Source organism: Coregonus lavaretus, assembly GCF_964263955.1.
Source record: "Coregonus lavaretus genome assembly, chromosome: 18".
In the NCBI taxonomy this organism is placed as follows: domain Eukaryota; kingdom Metazoa; phylum Chordata; class Actinopteri; order Salmoniformes; family Salmonidae; genus Coregonus; species Coregonus lavaretus.
This window is the reverse complement of record NC_140005.1, coordinates 34,911,847-34,934,226: the sequence shown is the minus strand read 5'-3', so window position 1 is coordinate 34,934,226 and position 22,380 is coordinate 34,911,847. Positions and strand designations below refer to the sequence as shown.

General features: G+C 46.0%; 1 protein-coding gene across 3 annotated transcripts in view; it reads left to right on the top strand.

The window, feature by feature from the left end:
• LOC311145995 (bromodomain adjacent to zinc finger domain protein 1A-like) overlaps positions 1 to 22,380 on the top strand; it is a 109,292-nt gene that overhangs the window by 82,023 nt on the left and 4,889 nt on the right. For 2 of the 3 annotated variants that reach the window (XM_084182421.1, XM_084182422.1), the window contains exons 14-24: positions 1,246 to 1,470; positions 1,596 to 1,964; positions 2,232 to 2,831; positions 3,814 to 3,989; positions 7,773 to 7,918; positions 9,980 to 10,149; positions 10,683 to 10,757; positions 11,539 to 11,786; positions 18,463 to 18,653; positions 18,781 to 19,121; positions 21,756 to 21,937. In XM_084182421.1, the coding sequence (XP_084038547.1) occupies positions 1,246 to 1,470; positions 1,596 to 1,964; positions 2,232 to 2,831; positions 3,814 to 3,989; positions 7,773 to 7,918; positions 9,980 to 10,149; positions 10,683 to 10,757; positions 11,539 to 11,786; positions 18,463 to 18,653; positions 18,781 to 19,121; positions 21,756 to 21,937 (2,723 nt within the window). The remainder of the gene's footprint in view (positions 1 to 1,245; positions 1,471 to 1,595; positions 1,965 to 2,231; positions 2,832 to 3,813; positions 3,990 to 7,772; positions 7,919 to 9,979; positions 10,150 to 10,682; positions 10,758 to 11,538; positions 11,787 to 18,462; positions 18,654 to 18,780; positions 19,122 to 21,755; positions 21,938 to 22,380) is intronic. The other variant, XM_084182423.1, reaches the window with a different exon arrangement.

Sequence of the window (22,380 nt, the reverse complement as noted above, 5' to 3'; positions counted from 1 at the left end):
ACTCGTGGCATTCTTTCTACAATGGAAATCGAATATTGTTCGGAAAGTTCTTCCCCAACACTGTTGCAGAACTTCCCACAAATGTGTTGCGCTTTGTAGGTTGCTTTGCTTTCACCCTTCTGCCCAGTTCATCCCAAACCAGCTGGATGGGGTTAAAGTCTGGAGACTGTTCTGGCCATTCCATGATTTGAAGCCTACCGTCTTATTTTCTTCTAAGGTAGTTCTGACAGCCTGGAGGTATGTTCTGGGTCATTATCTTGCTGTAGGAACCCCTGATCAACTAGGCGTACACTAAATGGTATTGCATGGCGCTGCAAAATGCTGTGGTAGCCGTTCTGGTTCAGGGTGCCACTCATTCTGTGCAAGTCGTCGACTCTGGATCCAGCAAAAGAGCACCAGACCATCAGGCTTCCTCCTCCATGTTTGACAGTTGGTGTCACACATTGAGGAACCTTCCTTTCGCCTACTCTACTAGCTTGAAAAACCCTGCGTGATAAACCGAAGATTTCACATTTTGATTAATCGGTCCATAAGACCTTCCAGTCTTCAGTAGTACACTGGCTGTGCTTCATGGTCCGGGCAAGCCTCTTCTTCTTATTTTTCCATCTTAGTAATGGCTTTCTTACTGCCACTCCACCTGTCAAACCTGCAGCTTGAAGTCTTCTCTTCACAGTTGAAACTGAGACTTGCTTACTTCGACAAGTGTTAAGCTGTGCTTGAAGCTGTTGTCCTGTGAGCCGCCTATCATGCAAGCTGTTGACTCTCAGAAACTTGTCTTCTGACTCTGTTGTGGCTTTGTGTCTGCCAGACCTATTCCTGTCAGTTTCCTCCAGTTTCCAACTAATAATATTAATAGTGCCTTTTGATGGTGTAGGAAACTGTACTCACTGACACCTTGGCTTTCTTTGTAATTTCTCTAAAGACCTACACCTTTAAGGGTTATAATGGTCTGTCTTCCTTTGTTAATTGCCCTTTTCTCGCCATTATGATAGCAGTATACTACTTCCTGCAGTACAATACTGTCCAAATAATCCTTAAGAGGGTGAAGTAACACAGTCTGTTCCAACACTGCTTTTATACAGACAGAGGGTTTGTAAGTAATCAACAAAAGTTGGAACACCTGTAGGAATTGTTAGCATCAACTTTCAAGGCTTAAATTTTATAAAAAATTGGAAAAATGGGTGTTCTAAAATTTGACTGGTAGTGTACACTAACTATACAATACATGACTGTCGGTCTCTGTAGGCTGCAGTCTGAAGCAGTTGGACCTGGACAGCTGTACTCTGTCAGAAATCCTGAGGCTGCACATCCTAGCATCGGGGGCCGACTGTAACTCCACCAACACCAAGTTTCGCTACCAGAAACAGGGAGGCTTCGGCTCTACAGACGACCCCTGTGTTGAACTGAGACTGGCCAACCCCGCTCTGATCAAGAGGCTGTCCTGCACTGCTGTCTACGACCTGCTGCCAGGTGAGACTGACACACACACACATACACACACACACACCGATTTGAAGCCACATGACTTGGGGAAACACTGGAGTGATCATACAGGGTAACGCCTTGTGTAATGTATCTGTGGTGTTCTGTCCAAGGTGAGAAGCTGAAGATCCTCCATGCTCTGTGTGGGAAGCTGCTGACTCTGGTGTCTACCAGGGACTTCATAGAGGACAGCGCTGACGAGCAGAGACAGGCCAAGCAGGAGCTCAGGGAACTGAAGGCTGAGCAGCACCGCAGAGAGAGGGAGGAGGCTGCCATCAGAGTCCGCAAGAGGAAGGAGGAGAAGTTGAAAGAACAGGAGATGAAACTGAAAGAGCTGAAAGAGAAACATGAAAAGCTGCTTGAAGAGGAAGGAAGAAATGGCAACATGAAGACTGAAGAAATGAACACCAGCACTGAGAGCCATGGGGAAGATAAGACCGAGGATGAGGAGGAGCAGGCTACCAACAGCAAGACTAAGAAGCGTAAGTAATAGCCTTCAGTCCTCTTACCCTAGATTTACATACTACTAGCAATCCTAGAAGGCTTTCACATAGTGTGACTCGATCAATTGTTGTGGTGAACAGTAACATTTATGGGCTTTTGTCTGGGAATGTTTTGGAACGGGAATGTTCAATAAGTTCTACATTGTTCTATGTTCTGTGGTCCAGTTCTATATGCAGTCAACTATTTTCCCCTCTGGTTAGTCTCATTATTGCCATTCTAACACAGACCTTTGATTTCACCCATAGAGGAAGGCAGCAATCCCAAGGAGAATCAGCCTAAAGAGGTGAGCCCAGGCCTGAGCCCAGAGGAGCTTGCTCAGCAGCAGCAGAGGGAGAAGGAGCTCCAGGAGAGGATTCAGAAGGCTGCAGCCTGCACCTACATCCTCCCCCTGGGGCGCGACCGCCTCTACCGCCGCTACTGGCTTTTCCCTTCCACATCAGCCCTCTTCGTGGAGGACGACTACTTCGGCCTGACAGAGGACATGCTGGAACCCCAGGAACCGACCTTGGAGACCCAGGAACAGGAGCCAGCCAAGGCTGAGTGGATGGAGGTGTCTCCGAACGAGGCCAGAGAACCAGAGGACCTCTCGCATACAGGCTGTACCCCAGGCCCTGACTCCAAACCTGTCCTGCCAGCCCCTGTGCAGAGCAGCTCTGCTCCCCCAGTGAACCGTCCTAACCAGTGGACCTTCTACAGCAGCCTCCAGGAGGTGGAAGCGCTGATTGAGGCCCTGAACCCACGGGGCCACAGGGAGAGCAGCCTGAAGGAGGCCCTGGTTCAGGAGAAGGAACGTATCGCACAGCTCCTCGGTACCGCTGCTGCAGCTGACCGCTACCACCACACAGGTACTGACTACTGCAGTCTACCAGACTATAGAGGAGAGGCCTCTGGCTAGAGCATCTTGATCCAAATGGCCAATCAATCAAATGTATTTATATATATATCTTTCTAACATCAACAGGGCTGCATTCTGATATTTGTTTCACTAATTGGTCTAAAGATCTGATGTGATTGGTCTAAACATCAATTAAGCCTTGTTCACACTGTAGGCCTTAATGATCAAATCTGTTTTGGAATACCGACTGTCCAAATGGCAAGTTACAAGTGACCAAATCAGTGTTTGTGTTCAGACAGCAGTCATTTGCTGACATGGCTACGGTAGTAGCGACGGGTGTGTGCGCAGTGGTGGTCCTGCTTCTTATCACTCAGGAGTTATGTGGCAAGCTAAGGCGACAACGTTTCCCAGTTGCTTTGACTGTTTCAAAATCATAGTGTAAGAACACTTTTAAAGCCTCAAAGGATAAGATGATCCAACTTTCAATACGAGTCCGTTTTGGCTATCCACAGCAGTCAATTATCCATCTAGGTACCTGTTTAGCTTTCTGGCAATGAACAAGCTAGTTCGCCACCATATGTTCTTCTCAAACTGTCAACAGAGTATCTAGCAAGGCCAGTCGCATTGCCAGGAATCAGATTTGTATCTGATTTCAAACCACCTACGAAGGTGGTTAGAAATGTAGCTTGAAATATCCGATTCCATGTGCTTTTTGGCTGTTCAGACTGAAGGAAAAATAACAGTTTCGAATCGGATTTGCCAAACATTTTGATTTGAGTCACTTCAAACTGCCAATGTGAACAAGGCAATATCAGAATTGGGCTGCCTGTGTAAACACAGCCCAGTTGTCACTGACTCCATATGGACTCTGGTCCACTGGTTTGTTTGTCTCACTGCACTTCAGCTGACAATCACTTCAGGAGTGATTGATTGCTCATACTGTATGTTTGGGATATTCACTGTTTTGCCTATGTCTGTTTTTTTGTTTGCAGATATTAAACCAGAGGCTGGTGGTAGCAAAGTGGTCTCGGCCAAGTCCAAGGCTGCCCCTGCTCCTCTCCCAGAGGGCACAGCGGCTCCTGCTGAGAACTTCATGGGCAACAGGCTGAGAGACCTGCTGCTAGATATAGAGGACCGCATCTACCAGGGTACACTGGGCCAAATCAAGGTTAGGAGTAGTGGGGGCTATTCGGCGTGATAAATGTACAATAGGGTGGGGGTAAGGTAGATGTCTGATGGGGAGAAAATGTCCGGTTGGGCAGGTATCTGACTAGTGGTGGCTATTCAGCAGCCTGATGGTCTGGGGGTAGAAGCTATTAGTCAATCTGTTACTATTTGCCATGATGTGCATTTACTGCTGTGTCTGAGTGATGGAAGCTGGGAGAACAGGCTGTGGCTCTGGTGGCTGAGGTCCCTGATGATCTTCTTGGCCTTGCTGCGACGCCTGGTATTGTAGGTGTCCTGGAGGGCAGGCAGTGTGCACCCAATGGTGCGTTCGTCTGAGCGTACCACCCTCTGTAGTGCCTTGCGGTCAGCGGAGGTGGAGTTGCCGTACCAGACTGTGATTCAGCCGGACAGTATGCTCTCGATGGTGCTCCTGTAGAACACTGAGTGTTTTTTGGGGACAGGCACGAATTTCTTCAGCCTCCTGAGGTTAGTCGCTGTTGCGCCTTCAGTGTCCATGTGGTTTGACCCCGTTGGTGAAGATGGGGGCGTGCCCAGCCTGTGTACTCCTGAAGTCCACAATCTGCTCCTTTTTGTTTTGCTCATGTTGAGGGAGAGGTTGTTTACCTGGCACCACACTGTCAGTGCGTACCTCCTGCCTGTAGTATGTCTATGGTATGTCGGGGGGTTGAGTGTGTTGAGGAGGTGATGTAGTCTTTGACTAGCCTCGAAGCACTATATGACTGAAGTGAGTGCTACGGGTCGGTAGTCGTTCAGTTGCTTTCCTTTTCTTGGGCACGGGGATGATGGTGGACATCTTGAAGCAGGTGGGGATAACGGCCTGAGCTAGAGATTGAAAATGTCTGAACACAATAGCTAGCTGGTCTGCACGTGCTCTGAGGGCGCGGCTTGGGATGCCGTCTGGGCTGGCAGCCTTGCGACGGTTAACGTTTGAATGACTTGCATACGTGCCCCGTGGAGATCGTAAGTACGTAACCCTCGTTGTCCTCAGGGGCTCTCCTCGGCAGCTCAGTCGTTTTGCTCGAAGCGTGAGGAAAAATTAGTTTAGCTCTTCCGGTAGGGCGCATTGGTATCCGCGACTTGACTGGCTTTCTTTTTGTAATCCGTGATCGTTAGAAGCCCCTGCCACATACACCTCATATCCGACCCGCTGAATTGCTCCCCCACTTTGTCCCTATACTTGCCTAGCCATCTTGAGCGATCTGCGTAGGTGGTATTTGTACGGTTTAACCATACAATTGTCCCCAGTCACCTTGGTGTTTATAAGCAGCATCTCTCTCCTTCAGTTTCCAGACAAGGCTGCCATCAATCCACGGTTTTTGATTCGAATACGTTTTGAAAGACGCCATTGGTATCACATCTATGCGTTTCAAAACAGTCTTGGAGCATGGATTCTGGTTGGTCAGACCAGCGCTGTACAGACCTGAACACCAGAACTTCCCCCTTGAGTCTTTGTAGGTGGGAAGGAGCAAAATGAAGGCCTGGTCATATTTGCCGAAAGGAGGACGGGAGATGGCCTTACACCCATGTCAAAAAGGTGCGTAGCAGTGGTCCAGCATAGAACCTCTGCGAGTTGGACAGTCAGTCAATGTGTTGATAGTAATTCGGGACCACTTTCTCAAATTACACTGAGCAAAAGGTATGTGGACACCTGCTCGTCGAACATCTCATTCCAAAGTCATGGGCATTAATATGGAGTTGGTCCCCCCTTTGCTGCTATAATAGCCGCAACTCTTCTGGGAAGGCTTTCCACTAGATGTTGGAACATTGCTGCGGGGACTTGCTTCCATTCAGCCACGAGCATTAGTGAGGTCAGGTACTGATGTTGGGCGATTAGGCCTGGCTCGCAGTCGGCGTTCCAATTCATCCCAAAGGTGTTTGATTGGGTTGCGGTCAGGGCTCTGTGCATCTAGTCAAGTTCTTCCACACCGATCTCGACAAACCATTTCTGTATGGACCTCACTTTGTGCACGGGGCATTGTCATGCTGAAACAGGAAAGGGCCTTTCCCAAACTGTTGCCACAAAGTTGGAAGCACAGAATTGTCTAGAATGTCATTGTATGCTGTAGCGTTAATATTTCCCTTCACTGGATCTAAGGGGCCTAGCCCGAACCATGAAAAACAGCCCCAGACCATTATTCCTCTTCCACAAAACTTTACAGCTGGCACTATGTATTGGGACAGGTAGCGTTTTTCCTGACATCCGCCAAACCCATTCTACTGCCAGTGTTTGTCTATGGAGATTGCATGGCTGTGCTCGATTTTATACACCTGTCAGCAACGGGTGTGGCTGAAATAGCCCACTCCAGTAATTTGAAGGGGTATCCACATACTTTTGTGTGTGTATGAACGCAACATGTAATGTTGGTTTCATGAGCTGAAATATAAGATCCTAGAAAATGTCCATACACACAGCTTATTTCTCTCAAATTTGGTGCACAAATTTGTTTACATTCCTTTTAGTGAGTATTTCTCCTTTGCCAAGATAATCCATCCACCTGACTGGTGTGGCATGTCAATGAACTGATTAAACAGCATGATCATTACACAGGGGCACCTTGTGCTGGGGACAAAAGGCCTCTCTAAAATGTGCAGTTTTGTCACAACACAATGCCACAGATGTCTCAAGTTTTGAGGGAGCGTGCATTTGGCATGCTAACTGCAGGAATGTCCACCAGAGCTGTTCCCAGGGAATTGAATGTTCATTTCTCTACCATAAGTCGCCTCCATCGTCATTTTAGAGAATTTGGCAGTGCGTCCAAACGGACTCAACCGCAGACCACGTGGATGGCGTCATGTTGGGTTATGGTATGGGTAGGCATAAGCTACAGACAACGAACAAAATTGCATTTTATCGATGGTAATTTGAATCCACAGAAATACCATGACGAGATCCTGAGGCCCATTTCTTTTAAAGTATCTGTGACCAACAGATGCATATCTTTATTCCCAGTCATGTGAAATCCATAGATTAGGACCTAATTTATTTATTTAAATTGACTGATTTTCCTTATGAACTGTAACTCAGTAAAAATCTTTTGAAATTGTTGCATGTTGCGGTTATATTTTTGTTCAGTATACTTTTGTTGAAGTCCCCCGTGACAATGAATGCTGCCTCCGGGTACGGGGTCTCCAGCTTGTTCAAGGTCCAATGAAGATCTTTTATATTTTTGGTTTCTGCTTGGGGTGGGATCTATACAGCTGTGGCGATAATCCCTGAGATCTCTATCTCTCAGAAGGTAAAAAGGGTGACATTTGATGATCAAGAATTCCAAGTCGGGTGAGCAGAAGTTCCTGTAGATTTCCCAATTACACCACTTGTTATTGGTCATAAAGCAGAGCCCTCCGCCTTTGTTCTTGCCAGAGAGCCCTCTTCCTATCTGCTGATGAACTGTAAAACCCGCTGGTTGTATATAATCTGTATGTATACCAGGGTGCAAAGGTACACTGGCTCTGATTGGTCAAAAGCTATTTTTTCTGATTGTATTATTTCACATAGTAATACAGTTGAGGCAGCATAAAATCAGTTCTTCATTCTTAGTAATGATTAGGTATTTACACTGTATTTGACAAGGTAAGGAATTAGCTGTTATGAGGAACTGTGATTATATGTTTTTATTTATATACAGTGGTAGGCAGAATTTAAGAATTTAATCTGAATGCATTCCAATTTTCCTCCCAAACTTTAAAAACTAACATGTAATTTTCAGTGAATGAAAACATTGGGGATTATTGTCTGACATCTCTGGTTGGTCATGTATTGTAGGTGATGGAGAGGAGTGCATGGAGGAAAGCACTGGAGGAAGGCCACTATGAACTACTGAGCCCTGAGTTAAAGGAGAATGGTGTTGGGAAAGGCGAGAACGGTGACGTGGAGAAAATGGAAATAAATGATAACTTGAAAAAAGACAGGTAAATGCTGTACATTCACTACATCATGACCTGAATTGTGTACTACTCTCTGTCATATCGTGCACCAAGAGGTTAGCTAGATATAATGAATGGTTACATTGATGAATTATCTTTACGTCTGATAAAAATACATAGCTACCATATACTTAAATGGGTTTGGTGTTTGTTCATGCTATATATTTTATCTGCAAAGTACACTATACAGTGCATTCAAAGTATTCAGACCCCTTGACATTTGCCACATTTTGTTACGTTACAGCCTTAATCTAAAATGGATAAGTAGTTTTTTTCCCTCATCAATCGACACACAATACCCCATAATGACAAAGCAAAAACAGTTTTTTTGACGTTTTAGCAAATGTATAATAAAAAAACGATTGAAATATCACATTTATGTAAGTATTCACACCCTTTACATTCATAGACTTGTCCCGAAGCCACTCCTGCGTTGTATTGGTTGTGTGCTTAGGGTCGTTGTCCTATTTTAAGGTGAACCTTCGTTCCAGTCTGAGGTTCTGAGCGCTCTGGAGCAGGTTTTCATCAAGGATCTCTGTACTTTGCTCCGTTCATCTTTCATTTGATCCTGACTAGTCTCCCAGTCCCTGCTGCTGAAAAACATTCCCACAGCATGATGCTGCCACCACCATGCTTCACCCTAGGGATGGTGCCAGGTTTCCTCCAGACGTGACGCTTGGCATTCAGGCCAAAGAGTTCAATCTTGGTTTCATCAGACCAGAGAATCTTGTTACTCATGGTCTGGGTGTCTTTAGGTGCCTTTTGGCAAACTCCAAGCGGGCTGTCATGTGCCTTTAACTGAGGAGTGGCTTCCGTCTGGCCACTCTACCATATAGGCCTGATAGGTGGAGTGCTGCAGAGATGGTTGTCTTCTGGAAGGTTCTCCAATCTCCACAGAGGAACTCTGGAGCTCTGTCAGTGACCACCGGGTTCTTGGTCACCTCCCTGACCAAGGCCCTTCTCCCCCGATTGCTCAGTTTGGCTGGGCGTCCAGCTCTAGGAAGAGTCTTGGTGGTTACAACACTTACTACTGAGTTTCAAACAGTCTCTGTAAGCAACGTCAGCACAATAACTGTTCGTCTGGAGCTTCATGAAATGGGTTTCCCTGGCAGAGCAGCCGCACACAAGCCTAAGCAACCGCACACAAAGCCAAGCATCGGCTGGAGTGGTGTAAAGCTCGCCGCCATTGGACTTTGGAGCAGTGGAATCGCGCTTTACCATCTGGCAGTCCGACGGACGAATCTGGGTTTGGCAGATGCCAGGAGAACACTACCTGCCCCAATGCATAGTGCCAATTTCAAAGTTTGGAGGAGGAATAATGGTTTGGGCTAGGCCCCTTAGTTCCAGTTAACATAAATCTTAACACTACAGCATTTAATTACATTCTAGACAATTCTGTGCTTCCAACTTTGGCAACAGTTTGGGAAAGGCCCTTTCCTGTTTCAGCATGACAATGCCCCTGTGCACAAAGCGAGGTCCATACAGAAATTGTTTGTCGATCGGTGTGGAAGAACTTGACTGACCTGCACAGAGCGATGACCTCAACCTTTGCTTCCAATGTTCCAACATCTAGTGGAAAGCCTTCCCAGAAGAGTTGCAGCTGTTATAGCAGCAAAGGGGGGACCAACTCCATATTAATGCCCATGATTTTGGAAATGAGATGTTCGACAAGCAGCTGTGTCCAGAAAGCATAGGATCAGTAAAAAAGCATCTCTTTCTTCTTCACCATGTGCAGGTTACAGGTTTCATTGGTCAGGTTACAGGAGCTTAGCTCAGCTATAGGTTAGCTAGATATAAGGAATATGGTTACATTGAGTTAATTGAGAAAAGGCGTAGGTACCAGACATGTACAAATTTGATGTTTGAATAGAGAAGCTCATGTCCTCAAATGGCAACAGCTGGTACAATAAGACTTTCAAATTCCACATAGCTTTCTATTTTCTTTACTCTATAATTATTTTATCCCCACTATCTTTGACTCCCAGAGGAAGCGAAGTCTAAGTTTAACACCATCTCTCTCAACATGTCTGCTCCATGTTGTTACAGGTTACAGGTGTCATTGTTCAGGGTACAGGAGCTGAAGGGGGAGTGTATGAGCGCTGCCTCCACCAGCCCCAGCACCCCTCAGCTGGTCAACAACACTGTCCACTACCTGGCTCAGGCCCTGGCCCACATCCAACAGGGAATCGAGAGGAAGTTCCTCAAGGCTCCGCTGGGTAGGCCAGCAAAACTCACATAACACCTTCCTGTAGAGAAGCGGTGTTGTCCCTATGGCACCCTATTCCCTTTATCAGTGCACCATTTTTGACCAGAGCCCATAGGGAATAGGGTGTCATTTTGGGCGCAGCGTGCACACTTAAATCATTGTGAATTGTAGTAACTTTGAGATCCAGATTGAGACTATTCCTGGAATAAAAAATGTCAATTGAGACTCTCTAATGCTTTTTAGTCCAAGTTTAGGTCAAGCTTTTGGTGACAGAGACCTTTCAGAGCATCTCATAACAGACCTTAACTGCAAGCCTGGCAGGGAATAAGTGGCACCTGTGATTTAATGTCTGCTCAGACCTGTATTTTTCACACACTAAACTGGTCATTAGAAAGGTCCATGCTTATTACATAGAAAGGTCCATGCTTATTACATTTTAGTGTTTAGAGCTGTTAATTATATGCTTGACGTGCAAATTGGTATCTCTTGTGGACTGTCATGGCAAACCAGTGCCTCACCTTTATTATGTTATCCCCTCAACAGGAGATGAAGACTCTAAAAAGGACCAGAAGGCAAAGAAGAAAGACAAGAAGAAAGATGAGGATCAAAGCAGTGAAGGTAAGGATGATGAAGGCATAACGGATTTGATGGTCACCCTCTACCCGGTCTCTTTTGCTGTGTGTGTGTGTGTTACCTCAATGAGACTAACCTCAAATAAGAACAATATAATAACACAATATGTACACTGTGTACAAAACATTAGGAACACCTTTCTAGTATTGAGTTGCACTCCCTTTTGCCCTCAGAACAGCCTCAATTCGTCAGGGCATGGACTCTACAAGGTGCTGAAAGCGTTCCACAGGAATGCTGGCCCACGTTGACTCCAATGCTTCCCACAGTTGTGGGTGAATGTCCTGTGGGTGGTGGACCATTCTTGATACACACAGGAAACTGTTGAGTGTGAAACCCAGCAGCGATGCAGTTCTTGACACTCAAACCGTTGCGCCTGGCACCTACTACCATACCTCGTTCAAAGGCAGTTAAATATTTTCTTGCCCATTCACCCTCTAAATGGCATACATTCACAATCCATGTCTCAATTGTCTAAAGGCTTAAAAAGCCTTCTTTAACCTGTCTCCTTCCCATCATCTTCACTGATTTTGAAGTGGATTTAACAAGTGACATCAATAATGGATCATGGCATTCACCTGATCAGTCTGTCATGGAAAGACAGAGCTGGTGTTCCTAATGTTTTGTACACTCACTATATGTCTGTCCCCTCTCCCCTCAGGTGGCTGTGACAGTGGTGGGTTGGTGAAGACTATTGACTAGTGTTGTAGATGATGGAGAGGAATGCTCCATCCTATGATATGTCTGACTATGTTTCTGACCCTCTCAGGAGGTAGTGACAGTGGTCGGGTGGTGAAGACTGTCCAGGAGCGTTGGATGGAGTCTCTGCTGGGCTGTTCCAGCCTGTCCCAGGTCTTCCTCCACCTCTCCACCCTGGAGCGCAGTGTCATCTGGGCCAAGTCTCTACTCAATGCCCGTTGTAAGGTCTGTCGCAGGAAGGGAGATGCAGAAAACATGCTCCTGTGTGACTGTTGCGACAGAGGACACCACATCCACTGTGTCCGCCCCAAACTCAAGGTAGGATGGATTATGCTTTTCTTCACACATGGGGTTGGATGACGTCAACCTTTGTGCTATGGTGATTAGGTACCCATAAAACATTTTGATATATGATGGTATCGCCCCCTATTGGTCAACCAGTCATGTCTTGTTTTTTTTTACGATGGCTGAAATGGACAGCTAGCGCAAACTCATGCTACAGGAGGGGTGAGGGGAATCATGGCAAAATATATTTTTGAGCCATTTTATTTTATAGCATATTCCTCTCTGTTGGAGCTGTGGCATGACTGAGGTGTGTGTCTGGCTGTAGCGTGATGGGGTTGTAAAATCATGAAGGGGCCAGCTGCAGAGCATGCAACTCTGCTGTCCCCAGAACTGGATAATATTCAATGATTTGCATCTTCCTTTCATTAGGCCTAGGCTTCTATATATTGTAGGTAGGTTGAAGCCTACATAGCCAATGATAAGCTATGGAAATGTGCCTACTCTACACATTTCTTTCATAAGCTTTGCTCAGCTGTACTTAAAAAATATATTTTTAACTTCTCATTAGGTTTTTCCATTTTGATATTGTTTGGTCAATTTCACTTCTTGTTGCCTGAAATGTCATTCAAAATAAAGCTGTGATACAGAATCACCCATAGACAGACTTTCACAATTGTTCCTTTTTGACAGCTGCAAATTTAGGACATTAAACACTTTTAGAATAGCCTATTTGGGAAATACTCTACTTAACTTTAACTTGTCTTAATGCTTTGATAGGCTATTTTAATTAGGATTGAGCTTTTGGCTGTTTTGGTTCACAACGGCACGGAGGGAAGCATGCTTTTATGTTTTGCTCAACTGTAAGGTTTGTTCAAACTACTCGTTACGTTTTTTTATCTTGCTATTGTTCGTTCTACCTCTCTCATTATTACCTTAGGCCTGTCGTTTTTAGGTTGTATGTATTGATATGTAGGCTAAGTGTGCCTTTTGAGGTACATATAAATAAATAAATAAATAAATTGGTCATTTAGCAGACGCTCTTATCCAGAGCGACTTACAGGAGCAATTAGGGTTAAGTGCCTTGCTCAAGGGCAGGTCGCTGGTTCTAATCCCAGAGCCGACTAGGTGAAAAATCTGTCAGGTAGGGGTAAAGTGACTAGGTAACAGGATAGAGTACAGTAGCATCAAATGTCTGCTGCAGAGGGACAAGGGAGCCATGAGAAAACGAGTTACCAGTCAGTCAACTTCGGTACAACATACTATGAGTGGCATTCTCTAGACTTCGGTTGAAGGATCTACAATTACACCTGACAAGGACAAAGAAATCCACGCCTCGCTGGAAGCCCCGCCTTCCACAGATAGGAGGCTCGGATTCATTCCTTCAATCATTCCACACTTTACCTCGATGTGAACAGGAACGATTCACTCTACTAAAACAAACAACTGGATTGTACATTGTACCAACTAAACTGTCCCATAGTGGTAGAGCGTGCTCACCCCATGGACGTTGAGTGCTGAAGGTTGTACTTGTGCTCATAAGTTTTCTAATCACAAACAATTAGTTATTCTTCAGTTTGTTGGTGCAATGAGTAAGATGGCTAAGAAAACGACCGCAAAGACTATGGCTAAGCCAGGTTCGGGGTCGAGATCATGCCCCCTGTCATAGGGTTATAGCATTTCTCTGAAAGCTACTCGTGCTCTGTGTAGTTTGTCTCTGCTTGGAGCACGCTCAGGCGGCCCTCGCTCGAACCAGTCTGTGTGCGCATTGCCACGTACTGCGCACAAACTCGCTGGAAAGACGTGTAGAATTCTTCGACTTTGCTTTTCCGGGTGCCGGTACCTTGACTGGGACAGAGGTGCAGGAAGTGTAGATGGATTGGGTGGCCAACGCAAATATCTTGTCTGCCTGGGCGTGGGGCATGCAGTGGCTGCCTACGCCTAACCCCTCTCCGGTGAGCTCTGTCGCTGGTTATGGGAGGCTATTTGAAGAGAGCGAGCAGAGCGGCCAGGGACCTCCCCGCCGCCCGTGTGCCTCGGTCAAGCACCACTTGTTTCTCTTCCTAGACTTGTTGAAGAAGGGTCCGGTCCCATCTCGGTGAGCCGGTCCTACGTTGACTTTCAAGACCGGGCTAGCTAAACGAGCGCTGCATAGCGTGCTAGCATTTTTAGCAATTACTAGCTATTCCTGCCTCACCACGGTGTTGCTGGGGTAGCGTTCTTGTTTAGTGTATGTAGCGTTAAGTCGCTTGCGTGTTCTATACATTTTTTTACCCTCATTCTCCCAATTTTCAATTACGATCTTGTCTCATCGCTGCAACTCCCCAACGGGCTCAGGAGAACCGTGCTCCTTAACACCCGCCAGCTTAACCCGGAAGCCAGTCGCACCAATGTGTCAGAGGAAACACCGCTCAACTGGCGACCAGGGTCAGCCTGCAGGCACCTGGCCCGTCACAAGGAGTCGCTAGGGTGCGATGAGCCAAGTAAAACCCCATGGGCAAAACCCTCCCCTAACCTGGACGATGCTGGACCAATTGTGCGCCGTTCTATTGGACTCCCGGCCACGGCTGGTTGTGGCACAGCCCAGGAATTAATCTGGGTCTAGAGTAACGCCTCGAGCACTGCCTTAGACCACTGCGCCACTCTGGAGGCCCTCGCTTGCTTATTCTAAACAGACCGTGCTGCGGTCAGAGGCTAGCTAGCCTAGTTTATGCTAAAAAGCCTCCTGGCTAACGTTGGCTAGCGTACTTAACTTCCGGCGAGTGAAACTTACTAGCTTTCCCCCGGCGTTATGGCAACCCCATTCCTATTTTCAGTTTCTGGAGTTGGAGGGGGTGAAGGAAACTGGGTTTGCGTGCTCCTCCGATGAAGCAGCCCCCTGAGCACTTGCCTGGGGTAACCCCCGGAGCAAGTGGCCTTGGCACGTGTCGGAGTGACCAGTGTGTCCCTCTGCAAAAACACTACTGTGACAAGTGCCCCCACGTTTGGCAAACTGGGTACTATGTCAGCCATTGCCAGAGCCCCCTGTGCCCGTGAAGGGGCCGGCCTTCATGCAGGCTATACAGTCTCATGGCAGCACAACGTATGTTGGAAGCTTGTCCATATTTAATGCTGCCCCCACGTTCCACGGTGATCACAGGGTTGAAGGGGTAATAAAATCTCCCCAGTGTGAGAGTGACTAGTTGTCACTGTCTACAAGGGGGTGCCCCATCCCCATAGGGTTCTCATTGCTGATTCCTGCCTAGCTGACTAGTCCCTATGAGGTGTCTAGTGATACAGCTTATGTGCTCTATAGGCGGTTAGTTGTTTGTAGTCGAGGGAACAAGCAGGGTTGGACAACCACTCTTTTATCCCACACGCAGTCTCTGTGGTTCATATGAGCCCCCAAATGAGCTGTCTGTCTCCAGCTCAACACTTTTAATTCCTGGGAATTAGATTCAATTACAAATCGCCCTGTCTGTTACAACAGAAGGGGTCCGTTTTTCAGAGCCGTCTGTCCCATTACCAGCTAGGTTACAAGGCACATTGTTGCCGGTACGTCTATTTTTAATGCGTGCGGTCCAGCGCTGGGCGCCAGCTGGTTACCGTAACGAATTTTACCGCCTAAACCGACTCGTTGTGACAACTGTACCCCCAAGTTGCACGGCCAATGGGAGTATGTCACTCATCCCTGGAGCCCATGTACCCAGAGTGAGCCGGGCTTTAGGCAAACCTTGGCAGAACATTTTCCAACCGAGTTCCACAGTGTTCACGGGTGTTAAATGTTGTGTTCCTTCTCCATGTTCAGACATGGTTGTCAAGAGTGGTGGAAATGGAAGAAGAACCAGTCTCGCTGTCTGCTCTGACCAATGGCGCACATGCGCAGTGTCGCCCTGGAACATGCGATCAGTGACGTCAGGGTACAGGCTACAATTTGTTGCGCGTCCCCAACACTTCTACAGCGTCATCACGTCGACTGTTCCCGAGGCCTCAGTGCCCGTTCTGAGGGAGGAAATATCCTCCTGTCTCCAGAAGCAGGCAATCCGAGTGGTTCCTATGTCGAAGATCTGGGACTGCTGGTATTCCTGGTTACAAAAAGGGATGGGACTTTGCGTCCCATTCTAGAACTTCGTGCTCTCAGCAAGCACCTCAGTCTACAAACTCAGATTGCTCACGAGCCGCCGGCTATTACAGCGATTGGCTGGTGGCGGCGGAGTCGAGGGGACAAGCAGTGCTACCTACCTACCTACCTACCTACCTGTCTGTATTTAGTCTCTAGGGTTCATAACAAACCACAAAAAGAGCTGTCTGACGCCATCTCAGTGCATTCCGTTTCTGGGTCTCCAGTTACACTCACTCATGTATCATTATTTTCTATCCCCACAGAGGGTGTTCTGGCTCTGCTTAGAAAAAGTTGTGCGTTTTTGCAGTGCTATGCCTACTGTGGATGATGGCTTCTGTGATGGAAGTCGTTCCCGTGGGGCTATTGTTGATACGGCCCTTCCAGCGCTAAATGCTAACTACTCACTTGGATGCATCTCGCAGCCTAAGCCGATCTCTTCGGGTGTCCTTGTCAGGCCTACAGGCCATGGCCCAGTGGTGGGACCCTTTGCTATTGTCAGGGGGCTCCCATGGGCTGAGATGTAACCCGCAAGTTGATCACGACAGACGCAAGGTGGGATGCGCTGTACAAAGGCAACTCGATTCGAGGGGTATGGACACTGGTGCGAAGCGCACTACTGTTTTTGTTGGGCCGGCTTGTGCTGGTCAGAACCGACTCAGTGGTGGCGTGCATCAACTGATGGGCAGAGACTCTCTCTCTCGCTCTCCCTCCTAACCTTGGCTCACTCTATTGCTTGGATGCAGTGTGCACATGCGTTGGGTGATGCATGTCCCCGGTTGCCTCAACTCTGGTGCAGATCTTTTATACAGGTGGGACCCTCTCTCAGGATTGGAGGCTCTCCCAGGTATAGGACATTTTCAGCAAGGCCGATGTAGGTCTTTAAGCATCGCGAGGACACTGGCGCACCAATGGCCTCGGATCCTCCTTTAAAACGCTTCTGCCAGTGGTTCTGATTCGGCCCACATTGCAGTGGGTTCGCCAAGGGGGGCTTAACATTGATTCTTTTGGCTCCCCGTTAGCAGAGGCAGACTTGGTCGCACAGAGAATTTGCCTTTTAGGCGGGGACCCGTAGAAACTCCCGTTGCGCAGGGACCTGTTGTCCCAGGCGCACTGGCAGGATTGGCAAGCGAGGCCAGAGATTTGGTTCCTATAGGCCTGGCCCCTAAGATGGCCAGTCTGATAGCTAGAGGTTTACCTCCGAAGGTTATTGATACCATTTCCATCTGCAAGGGCGCCCTCCACGAGAGGACTGTATCCGTATAAGTGGCAAGCATTTGAACTCTGGTTCCAAGATAAAGGACTTGTTCCTTTTCAGTGCTTTGTGAGGGATATCCTTATGTTCCTACATGAGCTTTTCAAGCATTCTCCACTTTAAGTGTACATGGCCGCTGTCTCAGCGTGTCATGTGGAAATTGATGGAACACCACCGGGACTCACTCCCTGGTGGTGCGGTTCCTGAAAGGTGTGCGTTGTCTCAGACTGGTCTCTCTAAACCTATTGCGCCCACATGGGACTTGGCGCTGGTTTTGGAGGCATTGTGCGGCCCCCTTTGAGCCTCTGGAGTCGGTGGATCTGACGATCCTCTACAACAAAACCTACCTGCTCATGGCTTTGGCCTCGGCTAAACGTATTGGGAACCTCTGCGTATTCCGTACACCCTTCCTGTACTCAGTTCGCGGCAGGGTGTTCTCTAAGCAGCGTCTCTCCCACTGGATTGTGGAGGATGTATCTCTGGCATATAGCAGCAAGAGGTAAGGGTTACCTAACGGTGTATGCGCCCACTCCACCATGGGTCTGGCAGCGCCTTGGTCGTTGTTTAAAGGGTTGACTATAGGAGATACTTGTGCTGCATCGAGTTGAGCATCACCACACACTTGTGAGGTTTTATCGCTTGGATGTCACTGCTTCCAGCATAGCACAGTGTGCTTACAGCTGGGACAGGGGAAAGTCACTAGGCAGCTCACCATAATCACAATACCCGCATCTGGCAGGGTCAGGTCTGGGTGGTCTGCATGGCCCGTTTTAATTTAGTATCCATTGGGGTTGGCTTTGGGCGTGATTATATTTCCCAATAGTATGTTGTACCGAAGTTGACTGACAAATAATCATAATGTTACATTCTCTAACTACGGTTCCCTGAAGGAGGGAAACAAGGTACAACACCTGTTTTGGACCTGCACTGCCAGTTCCTGGGCTCTATGAAGAGCGGTATTTAAATTAAAGGAATTAATCCAAGCCTCGCGCTTTTCACCTTTTGGAAGGTGGGACTTCCAGCGAGGCGTGGGTTTCATTGTCCTTTTCAGGCGTGATTGTAGATCCTTTGACCTAAGTCGCGCGAGTGTGGCTCCCCATAGTATTTTTTACCGAAGTTGACTGACTGAAAGGGAACAGTAGTTATAGTCACAGCGTTACGTTTTGATCAGTCATGGAAATAAGTGCTGAAAACAAATTGGCTCCCTATTTAAAAAGATGGAAAACAAGCTATGAAGTAAAAGAAAGTACTGGAGTTTTGGTGCAGGTACAGTCAACTAGCGTCAAAATCATATTGCGACATTGTCCCCATATGTAACTATCTAAACCTCTCCTTTGCTTTATCTATGTTGTGTCCAGGCTGTCCCAGAAGGGGACTGGTTCTGCCCTGAGTGCCGTCCCAAACGGCGAGCCAACCGCCTCACCTCCCGCCAACGCTCCTCTGTCGACTCTGAGGAAATAGAGGAAGAGGAGGAGTCAGAGGAGGAAGTGGAAGAAGAATCAGAGGAAGAGGAATCAGAGGAGGAAGAGACTGAGGAAGAAGAGAAGAGGTGTGTTTTGAGCGTCACTATACTTGTAATTGTGTTGATAGTAAATTACCTTTAAAATAAAAACAACGTGTTTATTCAAATATCTGAAGTTTCCCTCCCTCAATTCCGTCTCCCTCTTCTCCTCTAGTGTCACTAAAAAGGGCCGGACTGCTGTGAAACCTCCTGTGCCTACTACCAAAGGCAGTCGGTCGAATAGCCGGACCACCAGCAGCTCAAGTCATTCCACTCCCCGGAGCCAGCAGACTACACCCAAACAGCCCCTATCGGCCGGGAAGGGAGCCTCCGCCAAGTCCTCAGGGAAGAAGCCCACCCCAGTCTCCAACGGCAGACGCCCACCACGACCAGGCAGCAGAGTCAGCTCCCGGCTCAGTCATGAGATACTGGCCACCAGCGGTACCTCCAGCAGGACAAGCAGCCAGCCTACTCCATCTCCCTCTCAGGCAGACTCCCGTAGAAGACCCATCTCGGGTAAGACCAGTTCTGCAAAATGTTTCTGTACAGAAGCGTTGAATTAATTTTCTCATGTACAGTGCCTTCAAAGTATTCATAACCCTTGACTTATTCCATATTCTGTTGTTTTACAGCCTGAATTCAACATGGATTTAAATGTGTTTTTTTTCTCTACCCTCTCTACACAGAATACCCCAAAATGACTAAGTGAGAACATGGTTTTTAGAAATGTTTGCAAATGTATTTAAAATGAAAGTGTTGTCAATAGGGCTGTGCGATATGGCCTAAAAAATCATAGTAACATTTGTATTTATTAATGGCCGATTCACAATTATTATTTTTCTCTAAATAAGCTTTGTTGTACAATTAAAGGTAAAATACACTGCATTTCAAACAGTCAGAATTAATGCAATGAATACAGGGCTTGTGAAATTATACTTGGGATTAATATGTAAGCCTTCCACAATCATAAGACCGACTAATTATTTTATCAAAATAGTTTTACCTGCTTTTTTGCAATAATCACTCATCTGGCTTTCAAGTCTGTCTATGAAAATTCCCCTTTTGTTACAAATTTGACCAGAACCATGCATAATGCACATTCACTTCTGGTAGCAGGCATAATAGAAAATGAACACAGGTCTCATAGACAATGTCTTAATAACAAGCCCACATTCTAGTGAGTAACCAGCTAATCTTTATAGGAATCTTTATTTAAAGTTTAGCCAACTTGAATCTATTTTCTAGCTATTTACAGGTAATTGTTATGAACACACCCTTCTATCAGTCTCCAACTATTTGAAGAGCATGCAAGCCTGTCCACTTTGTTCAGATGTTGAAATCAAGTGGCCTACCTTATTTCTCAGAATGAGAAAGAGTTGCCAATTCCTTATATAATTGTTGTATACTTATTGCACATTTTATAAAACACAGCTAGTATAACAGTCTTTGGCTAAAATGCTGCTAGCGGTATGTGGCGTGCCACAAACTGAGCATTCATTTTCCAGAATCAATGTTCATTAATACTCCTGTTTTGGTAGTCTGCTCTGTGTGGTATTTGAGCAATTGAGACATAAAAAGGGTATTGTTAGAAAGGTTAACTTCTCTATTACTGTGTGTGTGTTTGGAATACCGCGCAAAAACATACATTTCAATTAATTCAATATATCGCCCAGCCCTAATTCACACCCCTGAGTCAATACATGTTAGAATCACCTTTGGCAGTGATTACAGCTGTGAGTCTTTCTGGTTAAGTCTAAGCGCTTTGCACACCTAGATTGTACAATATTTGCACATTATTCTTTTAAAATTATTCAACCTCTGTCAAGTTGGTTGTTGATCATTGCTAGACAGCCATTTTCATGGCGCCATAGATTTTCAAGTAGATTTAAGTCAACTGTAACTAGGCCACTCGAACATTTAACGTCGTCTTGGTAAGCAACTGTAGTGTATATTTGGCCTTGTATTTTAGGTTAGTTCATTTTTCAGAAGGACAATAATCTTCCAGTGTCTGGTGGAAAGCAGACTGAACCAGGTTTTCTGCGCTTAGCTCTATTTCGTTTCTTTTAATCCTAAAAAACTCCCTAATCCTTGCTGATGACAAACATACCCATAACATAATGCATCCACCACTATGCTTCAAAATATGAAGTGGTACTCAGTGATGTGTTGGATTTGCTCCAAGCATAACACTTTGTATTCACTTTGACATTAAGTTAATTTTTTGGCCACATTTTTTGCAGTTTTCCTTTAGTGCCTTATTGCAAACAGGATGCATGTTTTGGAATATTTGTATTCTGTGTAGGCTTCCTTTTCACTCTGTCAATTAGGTTAGTATTGTGGAGTAACTACAATGTTGTTGATCCATCCTCAGTTTTCTCCTATCACAGCCATTAAACTCTGTAACTGTTTTAACATCACCACTGGCCTCATGGTGATATCCCTGAGCGGTTTCCTTCCTCTCCGGCAATGGAGTTAGGAAGGACGCCTGTATCTTTGTAGTGACTGGGTGTATTAATGCACCATCCAAAGTGTAGTTAATAATTTCACCATGCTCAAAGGGATATTCAATGTCTGCTTTTTTTTTACCAATCTACCAATGGGTGTCCTTTGCGAGGCATTGGAAAACCTCCCTGGCCTTTGGTTGAATCTGTTTGAAATTCACGTTTCGACTGAGGGACCTTACAGATAATTGTATGTGTGGGGTACAGAGATGAGGTAGTCATTCAACACTATTATTGCATACAGTGAGTCCATGCAACTTATAATGTGACTTGTTAAGCACATTTTCACTCCAGAACTTATTTATGCTTGCCATAACAAAGGGGTTGAATACTTACCGACTCAAGACATTTCAGCTTTTCATTTTTTATGAATTTGTAAATATATCTAAACATAATTCCACTTTGACATTATGGGATATTGTGTGTAAGCCAGTGACACACAATCTCAATTTAATCCATTTAAGATTCAGGCTGTAACACAACAAAATGTGGAAAAAGTTAAGCGGTGTGAATACTTTCTGAAGGCACTGTAGCACTTAAGGGGTGTCTAAATTACACAACTTTCTTCTAGTTGAGTAATTTTTGGCCTTCTCACACAGTGCACATCTTTTGATATTCACAATCGTCTGCATCTTCTCTGTTTCTCCAGCAGAGGTCTCCCCCAAGCCCAAGCTGGTCCTGACTCCCTCTGTCTCAGGTTCTTTGACCAATCGCCGCAGCTCAGGGAGGAACCTGGGAGTCCATGAACTGTCTGCCTGCGAGCAGCTGACCGTAGAGCTAGTCAGACATGAAGACAGCTGGCCCTTCATGAAACTGGTGTCCAGGATACAGGTAATACATTCATTTTAAAGGTAGATTTCTATCTGTTCCAGCTTGGCACACAGAGCAACCCAAACATGCATGCATTTAAAGACACACAGCATACACAAAGGCAGCGTTCCTATGAATACACTTTTTCCTATAACTAGCTACCTCACTAGGGACACCTACTCACTAGTGACGTCTAACTCGGGGGTTCCCAATCTTTTTTCCCAGGGACCCCATTTTTTCACATTTTGTCATTTCTTGTTTTAAGCTCATTTCCTACAATTCTATGTAGTTTAACAAGAATCATGACATTTTATAGTTAGGCTATTTAATGATAATGGATAAGGAAAATAAATCTAGATTCCATTTCCCCAAATTTTATTCCGCTACCAAATGTATTATAATTTATATGAACCCTCAATTTAATTATACATATTCTCTTTTACTAAAAATGAATAGATCAATTA